General features: G+C 43.5%; 3 protein-coding genes across 10 annotated transcripts in view; 1 reads left to right on the plus strand and 2 right to left on the minus strand.

Moving 5' to 3' along the window:
- The window catches only part of siz (Brefeldin-resistant Arf-GEF family protein schizo), a 52,746-nt gene extending 48,816 nt beyond the window's left edge, over positions 1 to 3,930 (minus strand). For 2 of the 4 annotated variants that reach the window (XM_011149008.3, XM_025303900.1), the window contains exon 1: positions 3,519 to 3,930. In XM_011149008.3, the coding sequence (XP_011147310.1) occupies positions 3,519 to 3,754 (236 nt within the window). In that variant the 5' untranslated portion in view covers positions 3,755 to 3,930. The remainder of the gene's footprint in view (positions 1 to 3,518) is intronic. The other 2 variants (XM_011149011.3, XM_011149007.3) reach the window with 1 other exon arrangement.
- A 6,332-nt stretch (positions 3,931 to 10,262) lies between these two features.
- Positions 10,263 to 15,526, plus strand: EDTP (Egg-derived tyrosine phosphatase). Of its 3 annotated transcripts, none has more exons than XM_011148998.3 (7): positions 10,263 to 10,872; positions 12,113 to 12,539; positions 12,635 to 13,227; positions 13,715 to 14,034; positions 14,153 to 14,582; positions 14,675 to 15,028; positions 15,126 to 15,526. In XM_011148998.3, the coding sequence occupies exons 2-7, from the start codon at positions 12,453 to 12,455 to the stop codon at positions 15,205 to 15,207; spliced, it is 1,866 nt and encodes a 621-aa protein (XP_011147300.1). In that variant the 5' UTR covers positions 10,263 to 10,872; positions 12,113 to 12,452; the 3' UTR covers positions 15,208 to 15,526. The 3 variants fall into 3 exon arrangements, with proteins under 3 accessions (XP_011147300.1, XP_025159658.1, XP_011147301.1); XM_025303873.1 differs by having other exon boundaries at positions 12,142 to 12,539; XM_011148999.3 differs by having other exon boundaries at positions 12,237 to 12,539.
- A 903-nt stretch (positions 15,527 to 16,429) lies between these two features.
- On the minus strand, positions 16,430 to 18,472 carry Pex10 (peroxisomal biogenesis factor 10). Of its 3 annotated transcripts, none has more exons than XM_025303969.1 (4): positions 18,002 to 18,472; positions 17,232 to 17,314; positions 16,908 to 17,159; positions 16,430 to 16,833 (listed from the first exon to the last, which is right to left on the minus strand). In XM_025303969.1, exons 1-4 carry the CDS (start codon positions 18,120 to 18,122, stop codon positions 16,519 to 16,521), a joined length of 771 nt encoding a protein of 256 aa, XP_025159754.1. In that variant the 5' UTR covers positions 18,123 to 18,472; the 3' UTR covers positions 16,430 to 16,518. The 3 variants fall into 3 exon arrangements, with proteins under 3 accessions (XP_025159754.1, XP_019699068.1, XP_011147296.1); XM_019843509.2 differs by lacking the exon at positions 18,002 to 18,472 and adding an exon at positions 17,374 to 17,995 and having other exon boundaries at positions 16,431 to 16,833; XM_011148994.3 differs by lacking the exon at positions 18,002 to 18,472 and having other exon boundaries at positions 16,431 to 16,833; positions 17,232 to 17,995.
- Positions 18,473 to 18,587: the final 115 nt, after the last annotated feature.

Here is an 18,587-nt window from a genome sequence, read left to right on the forward strand (position 1 = left end):
CCTGTGATGCTTGAAAAGCCAGTCAATTATCCTTACCGGTGTAATACGCGCGTAACTCGCTGCTGTTGAGTCATTCGCCGTGATTTCCACGCTAAGCGATATGTATCGGGCTGTCGAAACGAGGGAATTCTGAAGGAAAGAGAACACCGCGCGGATAAACCGTCGATTAGTAAATTCACTTGGACCGTTTAACCGGCACCATTAGTGCACTAATTAATTTCCGGCTTCGATAATGCTCGCTAATGCTGGCGGCCGGTGTCTCTCTCTCTCTCTCTCTCTCTCTCTCTCTCTCTCTCTCTCTCTCTCTCTCGCTCTCTCTCTCGCTCTCTCTCTCTCTCTCTCTCTCTCGTGAGGGACGTCACAGTGTTGGGGATTTTACCGAAATTTCATTCTCCACGGTGTAAGAGAGACAAAGAGCAGCCGAGCAGGCGACGGGCGGAGAGAATTGGGAGATTTCGGCCGAATTTGAGCGAAATTTCATTTTCCATGTCACGTACGAGAGAGATAAAGCACGCGAGCGGGAAAATTGTGTTCCGCGGCATTTCGCGTCGAACAAACGCGTATCGTATTAGCGCGCGGGCTTTATCAGGAATTCAATGACACGAGTGGCAGAATCGTCGTCGTCCTCCTCCTCCTCCTCCTCCTCCTCTTCCTCCTCCTGTCCGTCATCGTCGCCGCTGCCGCCTCCACCGTCTCTCCCACCTGCCCCGCCCCGCCACTCCTATCGTAGATTACCAATTTATCTGTGCACGCGCTCGCACGTTGATAGCGAGACGGACGAATGCGCGGAATATCATCGTCCGCGGCTTCAACGCGCGCTGGCGTTGAAATTAAAGCGCTCGGCGTTGCAAGAAGCGTCATGGAAGAGCGTTGCGGATACCCGAGACACGCGTGTGTAAAGGGTGATTTATCCGCTTCGAGCAAGCTCCTTTCAAACGACGCGACGTCCCGCGTAGTCGCCGCGGCAAAGTTGGGCACGTTCAATCCTGACCGCTAGACGCGCCTTTTAATTTTCGACGCTAACGAATAACAATTTATTGTCTACGTGTTTTCGCCAGCGAATTCCTCGGCGAATTAAGAAGTTTGCTCAAAGCGAATAAAAACAACACCGTGCAGATATTGATGCCCTTAAGCGCCAGTTGTAAGTAACATGCTGAGAACTGCAGCTCGCCGATGACACGACGACGCGGCGGATACTCGCCCCGTTATCTGGATCACGTGGCGCATTCGACGCATCGATTCTTTACGACACACGTTCTCGACACGGCCATCGTAATTCGGCAAGTGGTAAAAATCGCGCGCGATCCGAGATAAGGGCTCCCGATGAAATCCGTGACAAATAGGCATAGAAAGCAGATAACACTGAGGAGAAATCATATTCAGGTGAATACCACCTCGATAACATAACTCGAGGTTTGATCGAGTAAAGCAACACGTTCGAGACGTGATGAGCGACGGAGCCAGCTCGACGTCTCCGACGACGACGACGAAATGATCACCTCGGAGCGTCTGGATAATCGCGGAGCAATCGGTCAAACTCAGCGGAGGATTGCCAGATTTGTCAATTCATAGGAAAGGACGTCAAAAATTTCGATGAGCGAAAGAAGATCTTGATAAACAAAAGTATATTATCGATAAAAGTATATTCACAAGAATGTGTTGGTAGCTAGTGACTTAGATAAGCCAGCGGTCTACATCTGATAAGTGGTAGACAGGAACGCACTCCGACGCGGTAAAAAGGACAGGTAACATCCTCGGTAGGATTTTGTAGGTAGGACGAAGATTTCGGCTAGAACAGAGGACAATCCTTTCCAAAGGAGGATCTCTGGCAACCTTAGCGGGGATGGGACGGGAGTCGACGACGGGAAACGTTGCTGTTCTCGCGTTATGACCAGACGCGAGTCTGGTTGAAATTACAAACGTGTGTGCCTTCGCAGTATATTCGCACGGCTGTCACAAGCGGCGTCGTGACGCCTTCGGCCGATCTACGCGTCTGCAACTGCGTAATCTCTAATATCGCTATCTAGCGTAAACAAGAGAATTACACCAGACAACAGCAACATCGCAAACGGGCAAAGGCGAAGCCTTGAGACGCGTCTCTCGCCCGCTGCGTATGTGAATTGCGTGCTTTTCTTGGAATATCGCGTCATTCCCATCTCGTAGCCAGCATGGCAACAAATTTGTTTGTAAACGCAACGCGACGAAACACACTCGCGCGTCGCTGCAACGTTAATTTCGCGATTACTGATATCTGATGGCTCTTTTTGGAAGGGCAACGCGACGTCCTACCCGTTCGTGTCTCGCGGCTGGCGCGAGGGTGAACCACCCTCCTCGTAACGCAATTCACGCTGGACTCACACGGCAGATCACGGGAAGATACCGCGAAAACGAAGTGCGAGCACAAACGAAGCAGGCTCGACTCGGGCGAGGAGCTGAAGGAAAAACGCGCGGGAAAAGGTGGGTGCGTCCTTCAGCCGCGATGTCCATTTTCACAGTTTCGTGTCGCCGCCACCGTCGCCGCGCACCACTCGTCATTCTCTCTCTCTCTCTCTCTCTCTCTCTCTCTCTCTCTCTCTCTCTCTCTCTCTCCCCCTCTCTCTCTCTCTCTCTCCGGCTTCTCCAGTTTTCGTTTCGAAAGTAAAAACGCGCTTTCTAGTCGAAAGTATCGCCCCGTGATATTTATTATCTACGATGTCCCACACTCGAGCGTAAAAAAGCGCTCGGCGGCGACAGATACGGTCATTTGGATGTTAGAAATCGTGTCGCGAGCACTCGGACACACGCACCTTTTACCTCATCATGAGCGCTACGTAATAGCGCGAGAGAGAAAGACGCGACTCTGAAAGGGCAGACCTCTTCATTTCACCCGTACGCACGCACGCACGCACGCACGCACGCACGCACTCGCTACACCCCCGTAAACTTTTGTTCCATTCGCCCTCCATCTCACTAGAGCCAAGAGTCGCTTAAGACGCGAGAAGAACCCGAATTATCACGCGCGCGCGTTTAAGGAGAACAATACGCGAGTGCTAATTTTGCCGACAGAATAATTTCATCACCGCCGCGGGTCAGGTCGGGTCAGTTCTCTCTTTCTCTTTTTCCTTTTCTCTGGATGCGTCGTGTGTTATCCTCAACGCACTCGAAATAAAATAACATACACGAGCTCTCGGAACGAAAGAAGAAAACCGAGACGAAAGAGAGGGAGAGCGAAAGAGGAGGCAAGAAAATTGCGTAAGAACGTACAAAGAGCGTGGAAAAAGAGAGAGAGAGAGAGAGAGAGAGAGAGAGAGAGAGAGAGAGAGAGAGAGAGAGAGAGAGAGAGGGAGAGGGGGAGAGAGAGAGAGAAAGGAGAGAGCAAGCGAGCGAGAAGGAGGAGGGAGAACGAAACCGCTGCTCTCGCAGCAAACCGGACTTTTTCTATCCTCCGAGACTCCCAGTGCCTCGTTAACGAGAACGCGGTGAGAGGAGAGGCGGACGAGAAGGCGAGAGAGAAGGATAACATAAATAAGCCTACGCACCTGTCATCCTGCAGACGCTTGAGGTCGGTCATCTCGCGCTCGAACTTGAACTTTGACACCTCGCAGAGCAAGGCGTCCCTCTCGCCGACGACCTCGGCGAGCTCGCGCTGCAGCCGCTCGATCTCCGCGTACTGCCGGCTGATGAGCTGGTTCTTCTCTTCGAGGATGCTCTCTACATCAGGCTCCAGAAGGACGCCCGCCGTCGTCTCGCCGACACTACCGAGTACCGTGCTCATATCGGTTTGTTTACTTTCACCGTGCGGCCTGCGCGCGCTCTCGCACGCGTTTCTCGCGTGTGTCTCTCTCGCGTGCGAGCCCGCGAACCGCGTCGCACGTCGGCCGGGGAGGACGTACGTCGCCTACGACGACGTCGTCGTCGTCGTCGTCGTCGTCGTCGTCGTCGCCACCGCCGCTGCCACCGCCGCTGCCACCGCCGCTGCCGCCGCCGCCGCCGCCGCCGCCGCCGCCACTATCACCTTCGTCACCGTCGCCGGGAGGTCGTCGAGAAGCCGTCGCCGTCGCGTCGGCCCTTTGCGCGCGATTTGCACGAGTGACGCGCGCCGATTCTCACGACGCGTCGTGAGTACGCGCCCGGGATACCTCCGCCAGCATATCACGGCCAACGACACGAACAACGATACGCAGCGTACACGCGAAACAGCGCCGATCACGCACACCGCGATCCGACAGGCTCTCGCCGCACACTCGCCATATTGCGAAACGAGCCGCCTCGAATGTTCCCCCACGTCGGACTGCGCGGACGCTCCGGTTCCGCCGTTCCGTCGAACGCGCACGCGTCGCGCTGCCGGCCGACGCTACGTGTGGCGCCAGCGCGCGGCTCAGTAGCGCAACATTCAATCGAGAATTACGCTCGCGGCGCGCTGATCTTCGATATACCGCGAGCGTGTAGCCGGTAATAACATATCGCCATCAAGGTATCAAGCTTTATCTTGACCTATTGGCTTCGATTTCTTCATAACGAATAGGCGTACATTGATGCTATTTGTAAGGACAGAGGACCGAGAGCGGCCAACATGGCATTTTCTGCGACACCGACTTTTCGCACTGGGAAAGGACGCTGTCTGCATGCATTTTGAGAGGGGAACTACGATGCTACATCCACTTTCAGGTCTCGGTGGTAAAATCATGGCATGTGATGGAAGTCCGTGCTACATCCACTTTCAGGCGGTTTATGTCCGTGCTGCAACTACAGTTGCCATCTCTATGCCAGACTATGCCCGGAGGTTTAAAAAGAGCAGACGGGAGGGAGCAGGAAAAATTAAAGTACGTATTAAATATTAAATCTTCGAATACATGTTGCCGTATGAAAGTCTCCTGTATAATAAACGATTTGGAGACGTCTGGAGACGCATGATGTACCGTTCCCTTCGTCCTGCTTCGCAATTCAGCATCCCGTCCGCTCCGGACATTCGCTCGTGGCACTGACAGTGGCTGTCAATGAACATTCGATCCGTTCCGAGGTGCACGTGTTAATTAACGCGACGAGACTTCGATTATAAATATCCCGCGAGTCGACGAAATATCTCAACTTTTAAAAAAAGCATCAAAGAAAATCACCAACCATCAGTTGATGTTGTCACGGGTGAAATCTCACCCTGGTATATATTTTTTTATTTTCAAAATAAAAAAAGCCAAACGAATGCAATTAAGTGTTATTTATCATCACTGAATATTAGATGAAAAGTAAAAGAGTTATTGTCCGGAGCGGATAATCTCACATGTAGTAAGAACGAGACAAAATTCGCATGGAATAAAATTTCACTTTTTAACACAATCATGACCTTTAATTATTTTCTGAAAACAAATATCCGATGCTTCGACAGAATAATTTTCTTTATTTTCGGTAATCAATAAATAGTAAATCAATGTCGCGTGCAGTTGAAAGGCTTCCTCGCATTCCCCTCGTTGTCTCGGAACTTTCGAGAAAAGAAAAGACGCCCAAGGGCAAGTCTCTCTTGCTTGAACGGCGGGCCGCCGAGGCCCGCAATGTTTATATCGCGCCGATTGTTTTGATCGGCTCGCGAGCGATGACACTTTTTGCCCTTCGTATTAATACTCGTGCGCCTCGCGTATTCGACCTTATTCCATCAGCAGCAGCCGTGCGCGACGCGCTCATCACTTCCGTCTCGTGTTTATTGAAAGAAATGTATCTCGTCGCTCCTCGAGATACTCAATCGGCATATCGCGTTGATTAACCGCACGGTCGAATCGCGAGTATCGGCATTAGAAGTGTGAGCGAGTGAAATCCGAAGGACTCCAGCAGCCGGCAGCGATACGTCACGTTTCCAGGTATGTGGAATCATTTATTATGCGGGAGGTCTCCGATAACGAGAGCGGACATTTTACGAATTTTCCGGGAATATGAATTTCGGAATTTCGCGCTCGGCATTCACAATCCGTCATCATCCGACTAGTAATCATGACTTTATGAATCTGCAATTACTCTCGTCTGTCTATCTATTTATTGCGTTGTTGTATACAACAGGTATTGATCCAGACAGAGACGGATAACGGTCCATGAACGCGGATCTCTTCATTATGTTCTCAATCAAATATTCTGAATAATTCCCAACTGTATGCGTATACCGGTCTTATGTAAAATATTCAACGTCATACCGCTCTTCTTAGACTGCGACCTTTTTTGTTTTCGGTCAGCGCTTCTTTCAAGTCTGTTTACTCTCGTTATGGGATCTAAATTTAAATATTCATTCGTAAAAGAGTATTTTCGAGAGCACACAACTGTTGTCTCCGCTTCTTGTTGTTATCTTTTTTCGTCAGCTCTTTCAAGAGTTCCAAGTCCAAGTATCTAGACTTTCAATGTCAGTGAAGAAAAGAAATCGTAGCGAATATTTTCCACTCATCCCAACCAAACATTCTTTCTCTACCGCAGCTTACCAACCAAGAACGCTAAATTTTTGTTCCAGACGTTGCGGGAAGCAAGTCCGGCGAACGCGGATGCCGCACCGGAGGATTCGGTTCGGGCCAAGCAGAGTCGGTCGGAAGGTAAAGTTTACAAGTTTCCTACACATTTGTGTTCAACCCTTTACGATCTTTGCCTTTGCAACTTGTTCCTCATCAGCTCTCTTGAAAGCTCCAAGGCTCATTTAAATTTTCAATGTTGAAACAAAAATATAAAGATAAAAATTCCGTATCAAAATATTTCAGTATTTTTGATCCGTCTCGATCAAAGATATTCATTCTCTCTCTCTCTCTCTACCGCAGATTATCAACCGGGAAAATTATTTTTCTGTTTCAGTTGTTGAAAGCAATAGCAATCCAGCGAACGCGGATGCCGCATCGGAGGATTCGATTCGGGCCAAGCAGAGTCGGCTTGAAGGTAAGTTTATAAGTTTACTATAGTCCTCTGTTTGACCCTTGGCGATCTAGAACTGGGATATAATTTCCGGTTCGACTTGAATTACGATCGTAGAGGATAAACTACTTTTTTATTCGCCCGTACTCGTTGGTCTGATCTAATGAGCAAATGTGAATTTTTTGTTACAGAGTTGAAGCGGAACGTGGCCGGCTCTGACTGCAAGTCGTTTCGGTGAGTCAAAATAAAAAGAGAAACAAATTTCTGCATGACGGATGTGGGACTAAAAAATATCGTTCGAGTCAATGCAAATTGCAGATAGATTCTTGCATGTGTGTGTTTGTGTGACGTTGAATAAAATACATTGCTCGAAACAATCAGGGGATTACTTCGATAGATCGATAGCCTGCATTACATACGAGATTTAAAATACCGAATGATTCTTTTTTAATGTTCATTTGAATAAGAGATATTCATGTCTACAAACGCGATACCGTTGTCAGCTGTTTTATTTTCATCTTTCAAGCGGAATTATTTAACGACAATTATTTGACAATATTCAATTGTCCGTGTAAAATATATTCATATGCACAAATGCCGATACCGTTGGCTACTTTTCTTTTATTTGCAAAACAGGCTGTACAATTATTTGGCAATATTGTCCATTCATCACGATCCCTATTGTCTCGAGTAGCGTATAATGCGCGCAGAAATTGCGCCAACGCACGCTGAGCTTGAGGTATCCTCGCTCGCGTGCCTTTGAACATCGCGACCGCGGTTATCAATATACGCGTTTTTATCCGCGCTGCTACAACAAAGAAAGCTTAAATTCTCATTTCGCCAAAGTATCGCGAACGTAAGCTTCGTCGTGACGGAACTATCATGTGCGAAAACTTTGCCTCTCTCTCTCTCTCTCTCTCTTTGCGCTCCCTCGGAGTGACCGCGGTTTCTAATTGTCTAATCTTTCCTCGCATGTATTCGCGAATATTCTCGTAGATATCGATACTTCCGCATTTTCGCGACTTTTCAGGCGCGATCGCGAAAAGCGTCGTAAAAATCCGTTGGACGAGTCGATAAATTTTCACACGGTTCTTGCTCCGATAGAGTTTATATAGAGTCCGTTACGCAGCGCGTAAAAAGTTTCCACCGATGTCAACGTAAAACGTTCGTTAATTGACGCAAATATCGCCGCTCTAATACCGCGTATCGACCGCGTCGCGGAAGTGTGGCGAAAGTGTAGCAATCAACGTGGGACGCGCTGCAAGATGGATGCTGCGCAACACGGAGAGCGGCAGCGCACATGAACGAACATTGGTGGATCTAGTTGAATGCAATGGAACATCATCAATATCATCATCGGTGAGCGTTTGACTCAATGCTCGCAGAGAGCTCATTTATTATTACATTGTGCATGCCGCAAATTTGCATTGACTTTTGTAACGAAAAATATATTCCATGAATTATTGCCATATATTATTGCCACATATTGTTGCCATATATTGATGCCATATATTGTTGACATATATTATTGCCATATATTATTGCCACATATTGCTATGTATCATCGCCATATATTATGGCTACTTGAAATCGCGGAAACAATCGAGAAAACCGAATTTGCCGATAATTGCATAGGCGTGCAGCAAATGTCACGGACGGATGACAGCATCCTGTCTCAGGGCTGCCCGATAACAATGCTCTTGCTGCGATTTAACTTTAAACCACAGCGGCCTCCGGTAGCAGGAAACTTTCCATCGCGGACTAACCCCTCGAGCGGAATGTTCCCGAGAAGCGCTTTTAACATAAACGTAGGTTATAAGCGAACTTGCCTCGTTCGAGCCTCGTCGCAGTATCGTTGTCGCGAAAAATAAGGAAGAAAGAAGTTAAACATCCGCGTCGTTGTGAAAAGAGGGGGAGGGGAGCGATGGCATCCCTTCGCGAGTAGAATGTTAGGCCCTTGCGAACGCGAGCGTCAAATTCCACCGCGGCTGCGAACGTCCTCCGACCAGTTTCTTCACGGACATAGGAACTCAAGACATAGGAACGCGCTTTTGCCAAAATATAGTCCTGTAAAAACCTTATTCTCACCATAAATTTCGACTCTCAATACCCAGTAGAAGCGGAGATATCAACGGAACAATTTGGAAAACTTTAACCTTCGATATCTCCTAAACAGCTAGAGATACAGGTCTGTTTTTCTTTTTGGTCAAAATATAGTCCTTTAAAAACCCTATTCTCACCATAAATTTCGACTCTCAATTCCCAGTAGAAGCGGAGATATCAACGGTACAAGCTGGAAAACTTTAACCTTCGATATCTCCTAAACGACTCAAGATACAACTTTATAATTATTGCGAATTTCGCAAAACGGTATGGGACTTGTTTGTCTCAACCCAATTTATTCTCACATTTCGGGTTGGCAGCTAATTATCAGACACTTCGTCTGATCTTCATGATTTTAATCATACACAATGTCAATTCTTTTTTTTGCACATGTTAACCTATTAGTTCATGTTGTAAACGCATAACAATATGCGAGACCGTGCTTGTCGAGTACGCTGTTATAGTTGTAACACGGACATATACGCCTGAAAATGGATATAATTACATGCAGGTTTTACCGCCGAAACCTGAAAGCGTATGTAGTATCGTAGTTCCCCTTTCAAAATGGATGCAGATGGCGCTCTTTCGCAGTGCGGAAAGTCGGTGTTGCCGAGACGCCGTGTTGGTTGGCCACTCTCGCGTTCCTCTCTGATACTTTGCAATACCTTTTTCTCATTTTTCTATATCTGTTACCATCCACGCTTATTGCAAGCTATGTTTCATATTCCGTCCACAATGTTCCTAAGAGGGCACTCTAATGCACAGCAAGATTTCTTCGAAGTCCCAGTCTACGATGGTAGTGATTTAAATTTTGAGCCGTAAGAAATTAACCAATCGCAGTCAATTATTTTCCTCACATTCGACTGTGATTAGTTAATTTTTTATAGCCTAAAGTTTAAATCATCTATTATAGACCGTTTATGATATGCCAAGATCTACCCTGATAGCACATGTTCTCCTGGGAACGTCCTAGAGGACGTCATGAGCATGAAGAAACATCCCTAGGACGTCCTCAAGACGTACTCTGTGAACGTCCTGTGGACATCTGTGCTATTAGGTTGCAGTTGCACCAACATTATTTTGGTTTTAAGTGAGACTTAAACATAAGTCTATCTTTATCTTTCTTACTAAATAAATAAAGACAAAGATATATTAAAGTCTCACTTGAAACCAAAATAATGTTGGTGCAACTGGGCCTAAATCCCATAAGGCTAACGCAGTAAGGCTTTACAGTATCTCGTCGCTGATTACGACGGATTAATTGTTAATTAACTTGTACCTGCACTGTGGTGCAGTTGACGGGTACAGTTTGACATACACCTCGCAGAAGGATACGTATCGACGGATTTTCCGCGCGCGGTAGTGGATGCATATCTCTCGCTGGAGACGCAAAATCGGCGCGCGCGACTGAGACGAATGCCGGTTTCGCGCGGCTTTCGTTCGAAGGAATTAATTGGCGAAGCTTATAAACGTATATCGATCAACGCGGCACGCGCATACGACGAGCGCGACGTCGCCGAAAGATGGCGAGGAAATGACGGGCGGGGAACGGCGTAGTCAGAATGAGGATGCGGGATGCAGGGAGGAAAGGACAGCGGTCGCGCGTGTCTCGCCAAGCTGATCAAGGCTACGTCAGTGGGCTTGAGAGACGCGGAAACGTGACCGCGATAGGGAGACGCGTATCAACGGGCCGCCGCAGAATCGGCACTACGGAAGATTCAAACACGCGAGAGTTCAAACGGCCGAGGACGCGAACGATGCGTGTGTCGTTTATCGGCGAGAGCGCGAAAAAAAGAGCGGCCGTGTGCGAGCGTGTTACCGAGAGGAACGTGCGTTGGAACGTGCGTGCAATCGCGAGAATGTATTTTTAGAATTTTGGTAACTGTGCCGGCGCCACGACGAGACGGAAAAATACAGGTTGTGTAACAAAGTCGACGCGTCATCGCGTTCGTATCTGTTCGTTCTTTCCTTCCTTCGTCCGTCCATCCGCGCCCATCAGTCCGCTGTGGGACACTCAACGGTGCGTGGTTTTCAGTGAATGGCCGGCGTGGTCGACGTTTGTAGGTTATACACGTTCGCGGCACGCGAATAATTAATCCCATGGGGTCGTCAAGAGAAAGAGAGAGAGAGAGAGAGAGAGAGAGAGAGATAAAATTATGGCCGTGGGAAGCGCTCGCGCGCGTCTAACTCGCGATTAATTGTACGCGCGATTGATCCTTGCCGAGCAAACTGGCCGTGCTAAGTTGTATGGAGAGAGAGAGAGAGAGAGAGAGGGGAGAATTACCTGCTCTTGTTTCCTTCTGTCTTGCTTATTTTTCGCGTATTCGCGAGCAATCGTTGTGCTACAGTTGATAAAATTTTAATTTGCAAATTTATAAGGCTAGTTTAGGCGCGAGTGATACGAGCGAGTGGGTTTTTTTTCGATACAGATCATACAAGAAAAGTTTCTGCGTCTGCTTCGTTAATCAGTGAATATCTACCTACTGAGTAGGGATACGGTATCACTCGTTGAATCCTCGTGATAAGAAAGTGGGTGTATATTGAATGTACGGACAAGTAAATGAAGTGTGAATGTTCGTCGTTAAAGTTCGCGACACGTGCACGCATATCAAAAGTTATGTGAATAGCTGTGCGCAATAGAAAAAAATTCTATTTAGCATAATCGGTGGATTCTTCGGCGTTTAATACATGATTTTCTCTGTACTTTGTCCCTTTTTTTCTTTTATCCTCGTTTATCAAACATTTTTTATAAACATGTCTAGTAATTTCCTATTTAAATGGTTGACGACAATAATCTTGGGTCACGGCTTGTTTGTTTTGCTAGCTGAAGATTATCTCAATGTACTCGTGAAAAGCTTCTGTGGACATTTAATTCCATTTCTCTTTGTTCTGAAGAGTATGTTGTACAAATTCTTCCATTCACTGTGTATCAAAATTTGTCAAATTCCACAGATAAAGTGCAATATTAATATAAAACTTTACCCTGTAAAGTATCCGGTAAAGAGTATATTCATATATTTTAAGTTGACAATGTGACTTTTTCATATTCTTAATATATTTATTAGCTTGCTAATAAAAAAGCAAATTGTTATATATTTATGTGTATATAAGATATAAAGGCATAAATATTTCTGATCTGTGATTTGTTTTGGGAAAGGTCATTAGGATAATATGATTGTCACACAGTTGTGCAAGAATAGAGTATATGGTAGAATGTATCGAATGTTACACATACAACGGAACATTTTTGAATGGAGAAAATTGTATGTAACAACCTGAAGATGAATCCTGCTAAGAAGAATTTGATGAATGTCAATTTACACTGTCACATGTGCATATACCTTGAAATAAGTGTTTGTGCTGTGTCTCTGCCATGCAAGATACCAGCAGCTAATGTCTCGTGAGTTTAATTGTGACTGTCTCAAGAACTCAGTGCCTCCTTAGGAAGATTATTCAAGCAAGTCAAAAGGTGCAACTAGATAAAGCCGCAAGAAATCATGTCTGATATTACTGTGCAAGATTTACAGGAACTTGTCGAACATTTCTCAAAAACCACCTACAGGACCAGAGAAGCAGATCGTACAGTAATTGTCCAACAAATATATATATATATATGTGTGTTTGCGCAATTATTGTATACTTTCTTTTGTGTAATCTAACAAGACAATTATCTTTGCAGAGTCAAGCCGTCATGCAACGATGCCTGCTGCTCACTGGTTTAGATTACAATTATTTTACAGTCGATAATAGCAATGGCGATCTTTGCGCGCATTATCCTAGCCATCTTATAATATTTAGAAACGACAAGTGTCGTCCAATCATATGCTCGAATTCGCGGTCAATGCTGTCCATAAAGGGAAACATAGGTGACAACATAGTTTATAGCATGTACGATCCCAACAAGCTCAAAAAACTCATGATAGACGCGAGAAATGCCAGGTGTCGCTCGAGATTCCCGGTACCGGTGATATTTTACGAGGGTAAGCACGTGTGCAGATCGGCGACGTTGTCCGGCGGGCCAGAAATCTATGGTAGAGCCGGATTAGATTACTTTTTTGGCGGTGACGACGATCATCATTCCGTGCACGAACGGATCAAACGGATGGACAAGCCTCTACCTTGGAGGGAAGATTACATGGGACAATCAATGTTCACTGATTGGCAACTATTGGATAGAGTTAGATCGCAAGATATAAGGCTTTTGAGGGCACTTATGGTAGATACTATCATAGACTTCATGGTTGAAAAGAAGAAAGTTAAATATGGGATGAAGTAAGGATGCGACACTAAATATCTTTCACATATTTGTATATTGCATGACTTTATGACTTTATGACATAGAACAAGCGTTTAAAGACACAAAGAGAAAAACAGAATTATCCGGGTTTGTTAAATCCCTTATTGTGTAAATAAAAAAATAGTATGATCATTGCAATTGGAAGCACAGAATTTATGTATAATTGAAAGAGAGAAAGAAAGAAAGAAGAAAAAGACGGCTCTTTATTTTAACTATGTTTCTTCCACTAATGAACAAAAGATATTATGTGAGTAAATACACACTTGTAGTGAGGAAAGAATGTAACTGAGACAAAAGAGAGAAAATTGCTCAAATAGATAATGATTATTATCTTATTAAAAAAATGTTTACCTTCGTATAGACACAGTAAATTCCCATAATAGTTCTTAGCATGAGCAGTCTTTTATTCTGTGAATCCACTTTTAGAGACCCTTAAACAGAGCTCTTTTGTTTGGTACCCAGCGTGACTTCCTCGGAGAAGGTAGACAAAGAAAACAGATACAGGCATTTTACTCTCGTTTCACTGCCATATCCTGGATGTGAATTCTTCAAGGAATTTAGAGAACACGATTATCTGCCCAAGGGCTTGGTATTCGATTGGTATCAGAATTACGTAGATGCTCCAATTTCTGTACCTGAAGACTCGATATCGAATCAATTGCGGATCAGTTGGGATCTATACACAACGTGGGATCTAGTCAAATTAACGCAAAACTATTTAAGATTAATACTGAGATACTTGAGCGACAGTAACGACGGGATATTGATTCATTGTATCTCAGGTACGCGAGTGAAACATCAGTACTGCTGCTTGGCTGAGATTTCTCATTTGCAGCAAAGTTAATGTATTATTATTATTATTATTATTATTATTATTATCATTATCATCATCATCTTTAGGTTGGGACCGTACGCCATTATTTATTTCGTTATTGAGAATTAGTTTGTGGGCTGACGGAGTGATCCATCATACGTTGAATTCATACCAACTGCTCTACTACACTATCGCCTACGATTGGATGCTTTTTGGGCATAATTTGGAGGATCGGCTCAATAAAGGAGAGGAGATATTCTTCTTCTGCTTTTATTTCCTGAAACATATTTACAACGATAAATTCAGCATACACAAGCATCCAGATAGCGTTAAACACAACGATTCACAACCGGATAATTTCGTGATTGGCAGCGAATCCTTTGAAATACTGAACCCTAATGTAAGCCCCAACAGCTCGACCAGCTCCGATAACCAAACAAGCGCGGATAGCGAACCACCAGCTGTGTTTCATGTCGAATCTCCCGTGGAAAGTCAGGATGACTCTGAAGACAACGGGTATGCTCACTTCAATGATTTATTTTGAGTTAAGAGAATCTTCTCTCTTCGAGCATATCGATCAATCTCATATCCCGATGAAATTCCCGAAGGAATACTATACCTGGCAAGCTTAAGACATCTCCAAAGAAGGAAGTCAATATCGCAGGAGGCTCTCGTCCATCATTATCTGCGAGTCGCACGTCTCCGGTCGGAGTCCCCATACCATGCAATCCTGGTCTTCGACAAAGAAACGACTCGACATCCTCGACTGGATCGTGGCAGTTAGTATCCGGGACTGGTAGTTTATGTGGCTCCACGACTGTTAATGCACCGCCGATAGACACCGTGTGGTCTATTGATTCGGATTGTAAGCCTCATTGTAAAACTTGCACACTCGGATACCGTATATCTCCTTCGGTAAATGGACGAGGATCTTCCGCGGAGAACATCGACGAAGTTATACAGTGAGTTTTCCGGTGCCAATGAGCTTATAAATAATTTGCGTATTGTTCTTTCTTCCGCGAAATTAATCCATGATTTGTGTTTTGAATTTGATTATAGAGTGCGCAAGGAACGATTAAAATGTCTACGAAGTATATTTTATAAGATCTATCCACATATTGGATTTCGGATGAAGGAATAGCGAGACGGGTAACGTCGACCTGACCAGTACGTTAATCTAGTGCTGTTAACTACGTGAAAAAAGTCGGTCATTTCCACTGTACGCACACAGCTTTGTGGATAAGACGTCATTGAATGGCTTCTTTGGCGCCAATTTATTGTTAATGATATCAATTTAATAATTTTATAGACCGCGATTCAGGAATGAGATGGTTACATGTTATTGTTTCGTTCAAGGACGATTTTATTGCTTCGCCCTCCCTCTTTCTTACAAATGTTGCATAAGAGTTGTAGCACGCTATGTGCAAAGATAATTGAATAAAACTTGATATTTTTGTATATGTCTACATTGATATATATATATATATATATATATATATATATATATATATGTTACACTATCAATTTTATTTGTCGTATAAGATTATAGTATTGACTCTTCAGCTGCCATGGGAATCAATGGTGATTCTCAATTGTAGTTTATCACAGTGCCATGAAATACATATTACTCAAAAGAGATATGAGATTCTTTCGGAATCTGATATGGAAATAATGACTTTAGTTATGTAGCATGGCACACAGGGAGTACCAAACTTTGTACGTTTATACGCAACATGTAACTTTTTTTAACAATAAATATTGCAGCATTACTTTCAAAGTTTTGACTTTGGCACCCGAGTAATAATTTGGATATTTTGTGGTGGCAGAAGTCCCCTCGTTATTGATTCTCGTTATTCACGGTTACTTATGTCTGTATATATCTGTACATAATACAGACTATGACCAATAAAAAATTTCAAGTTAATCTTGACTGTGTCTCCATTATCTTAATAAATTTCTAAGAAATAAAGATAAATAACTCTATTACCATCTTGTCTCTGAAGATCAGTTAAAAATTTAAATCGGGAACCATAATGTTTTTATGATTTATATGATTTAGGAGGTACATAAAACTCCCCAATGTGTATGTGTGTGTTACAAAATCATAATAAAACTATTATGCAAATTTACTTTCATTTTGTTCCAAAAATTGAATTTTGCCACTTAAAATATATACTATATGTGTAACGTTTCACATGTGTCATATATATATATATATATATATGTGTGTATATATGTATACACACACATACACATATATATACATACACACACACACACAGGACATTCAATGTGCTAAACATGAGAAAGTATTCTTCATATATGTTAACAAATATTTAATTATACGTAAAATATAAAGTTTCTACATATATATTATACAATTTTTACATGCTATGTACAGTACAATATGAAGCTCTCATGTACATTTAAAGAATATATTTTACATAGAAAGTTAAAGATTCATCAGGTGTATAATTCTTGATGGTGGCACATGTTCCCTGCAAAATGGACATTGTGACTTGTTACGTAACCAGTCACTAAGACATCTCCAACAAAATAAGTGACCACACAATGTTGCTGTTGTTGCTTCTGCCTCAAGGCATAATTGACAATTATGGCTGGCGTAGTTTATATCGGATGAATTTGAGATAGCAATAGTATCCTGCGGCACATCATCATGCCAAATTCTTAATAGACTTTGAATTATAGTGATAACTCCTAACAATTTTAATCCCCAACTGACAGTGGATACTTGTTGACCATATATCTGTAAATCAACACAGTTGAGAGATACTTGTTAAATGTATTGTAAATTTCTAGTTGCAATGTAGTAAAAATTACCTTCGCATAATCTAAGTCAGTGATTCTTCTACCCCAGCTGTAGAATCTACCATATATGTAGAATATCCCTTTGTGGAATAGTACAAGTATAGGTACTGTGGCACGTAACTTGAACAGGAAGATATTTAAGAATGTTACCGCTTCTGTGGTCAGTTGGTTATCTGGTTCATTAACTTGTGCTTGCAGTTGTCTCAGCAATTTGAGCAATATCCTTTCTCCAAAAATCTCCAACATGATGGCTAATATTCTCATCTGGATTTACAAGATGAACTCAGTGCAATACCAATATACGAGTTGGCCATGATGTAAACTTTGAAAACTTACAGTCAATGATGGGACTTTGAGTTCTTTCAGATTAGCTTGTACTATACCAGTATACTCTTCACCCAACGTCTGATTACCCATGCCTGATGTGAAGACAAAGTAAATCAATTTGAATGGAGCGTCGAGTTGGATATATCGATACCATTTTTTATGTAATCCAAAATTGTGCAATATTTCGGACAACTTCTCCCGCTGATGTTCCATGAAATCGACATCTCGTTGATGCGCTCGCAAAATCTCTGCTTGAATCGCAAATTTTAATTTGCGACTAAGCGGGCTGTCAGGTCTCATTTTGAGATGTTATATTGTTACTTTTACACATTCAGCATCCAAGCCTGCCGTCACCCGTTTCCTCAGGATTATTAGGATTTATATTATAGAAAATTATATTAAAGTGCGAAATCTCTGTCATACACGACAATTTAGTAAATATATTAATTTTTTCCAAGTTTTCCTATAAATTCTCTTAAAATTTTTAGCCTCTTTAGGACGTAGTATTACAGACTTCTTCCGATATTATTTTTAATACGTAACATCTCAAATTCAAATGAGCAAAGTCATGTCAGTAAGTGATACGCATGTAAATAAAGGATGCTCCGTTGTTACATTTCGCATATAGACTACGTTTACACGACTTCTAACCTCGACTTAGTAATTACCGTAGTTAGTGCAGTCTTGAATCCGATTAGAATATATTTTGAGATCTAAAAGAATAATACCAATCGAATCAAAGAATTCACTAACTACAGTTGTTACTAATCTGAATTAACCTTGCCGTGTAAACGTAGTTACACACGTAATTATCAATTGTCCTCCCATAAGACACAAGTATTTCGATGCGACGAGTTGAAAAGTCATATTGTCATTGGACATCGTACGGATTCTTGACATCCAATAGAAAAATTCTCGAAGAACTCTAGCAAACTCTTTTCTCGTCCGTCTACGAAACAAACTTTCTTATTGGATATCGAATGATATGACATGATATATACATTGGAATTAATCGCAGTGTGAACTCTTCGTTGGAACAACAATGAGCGACAATTTTGATTCGATAGCCCGGCTGCTTGTTTCTCTCCGGAGAGATACCTGCGGATATCAAAGTAGAGAAAGAAGGACCGATCTCGAGAGTATAAAGTAAAAGCGTTCAACAGCCAAACGGGTCAAAGAACTGTAGAAATCTGCACTGTTTGCTGCACTATCGCGATCACGGTGCGATTCCGCAAATTCGCGTCGTCGTGGAATCATCACGCTTCTGGTGACTTCCACCAGACTTCCGTTTGGTCGGTACGGCAGAAGCGTGACCGGCACTTCTCAATTGCACCACGTCGATGCTAATGGCGGCGGTGCGTGTAC

The sequence above is a fragment of the Harpegnathos saltator genome, unplaced genomic scaffold, assembly GCF_003227715.2.
Source record: "Harpegnathos saltator strain DR-91 unplaced genomic scaffold, Hsal_v8.6 scaffold58, whole genome shotgun sequence".
NCBI lineage: Eukaryota > Metazoa > Arthropoda > Insecta > Hymenoptera > Formicidae > Harpegnathos > Harpegnathos saltator.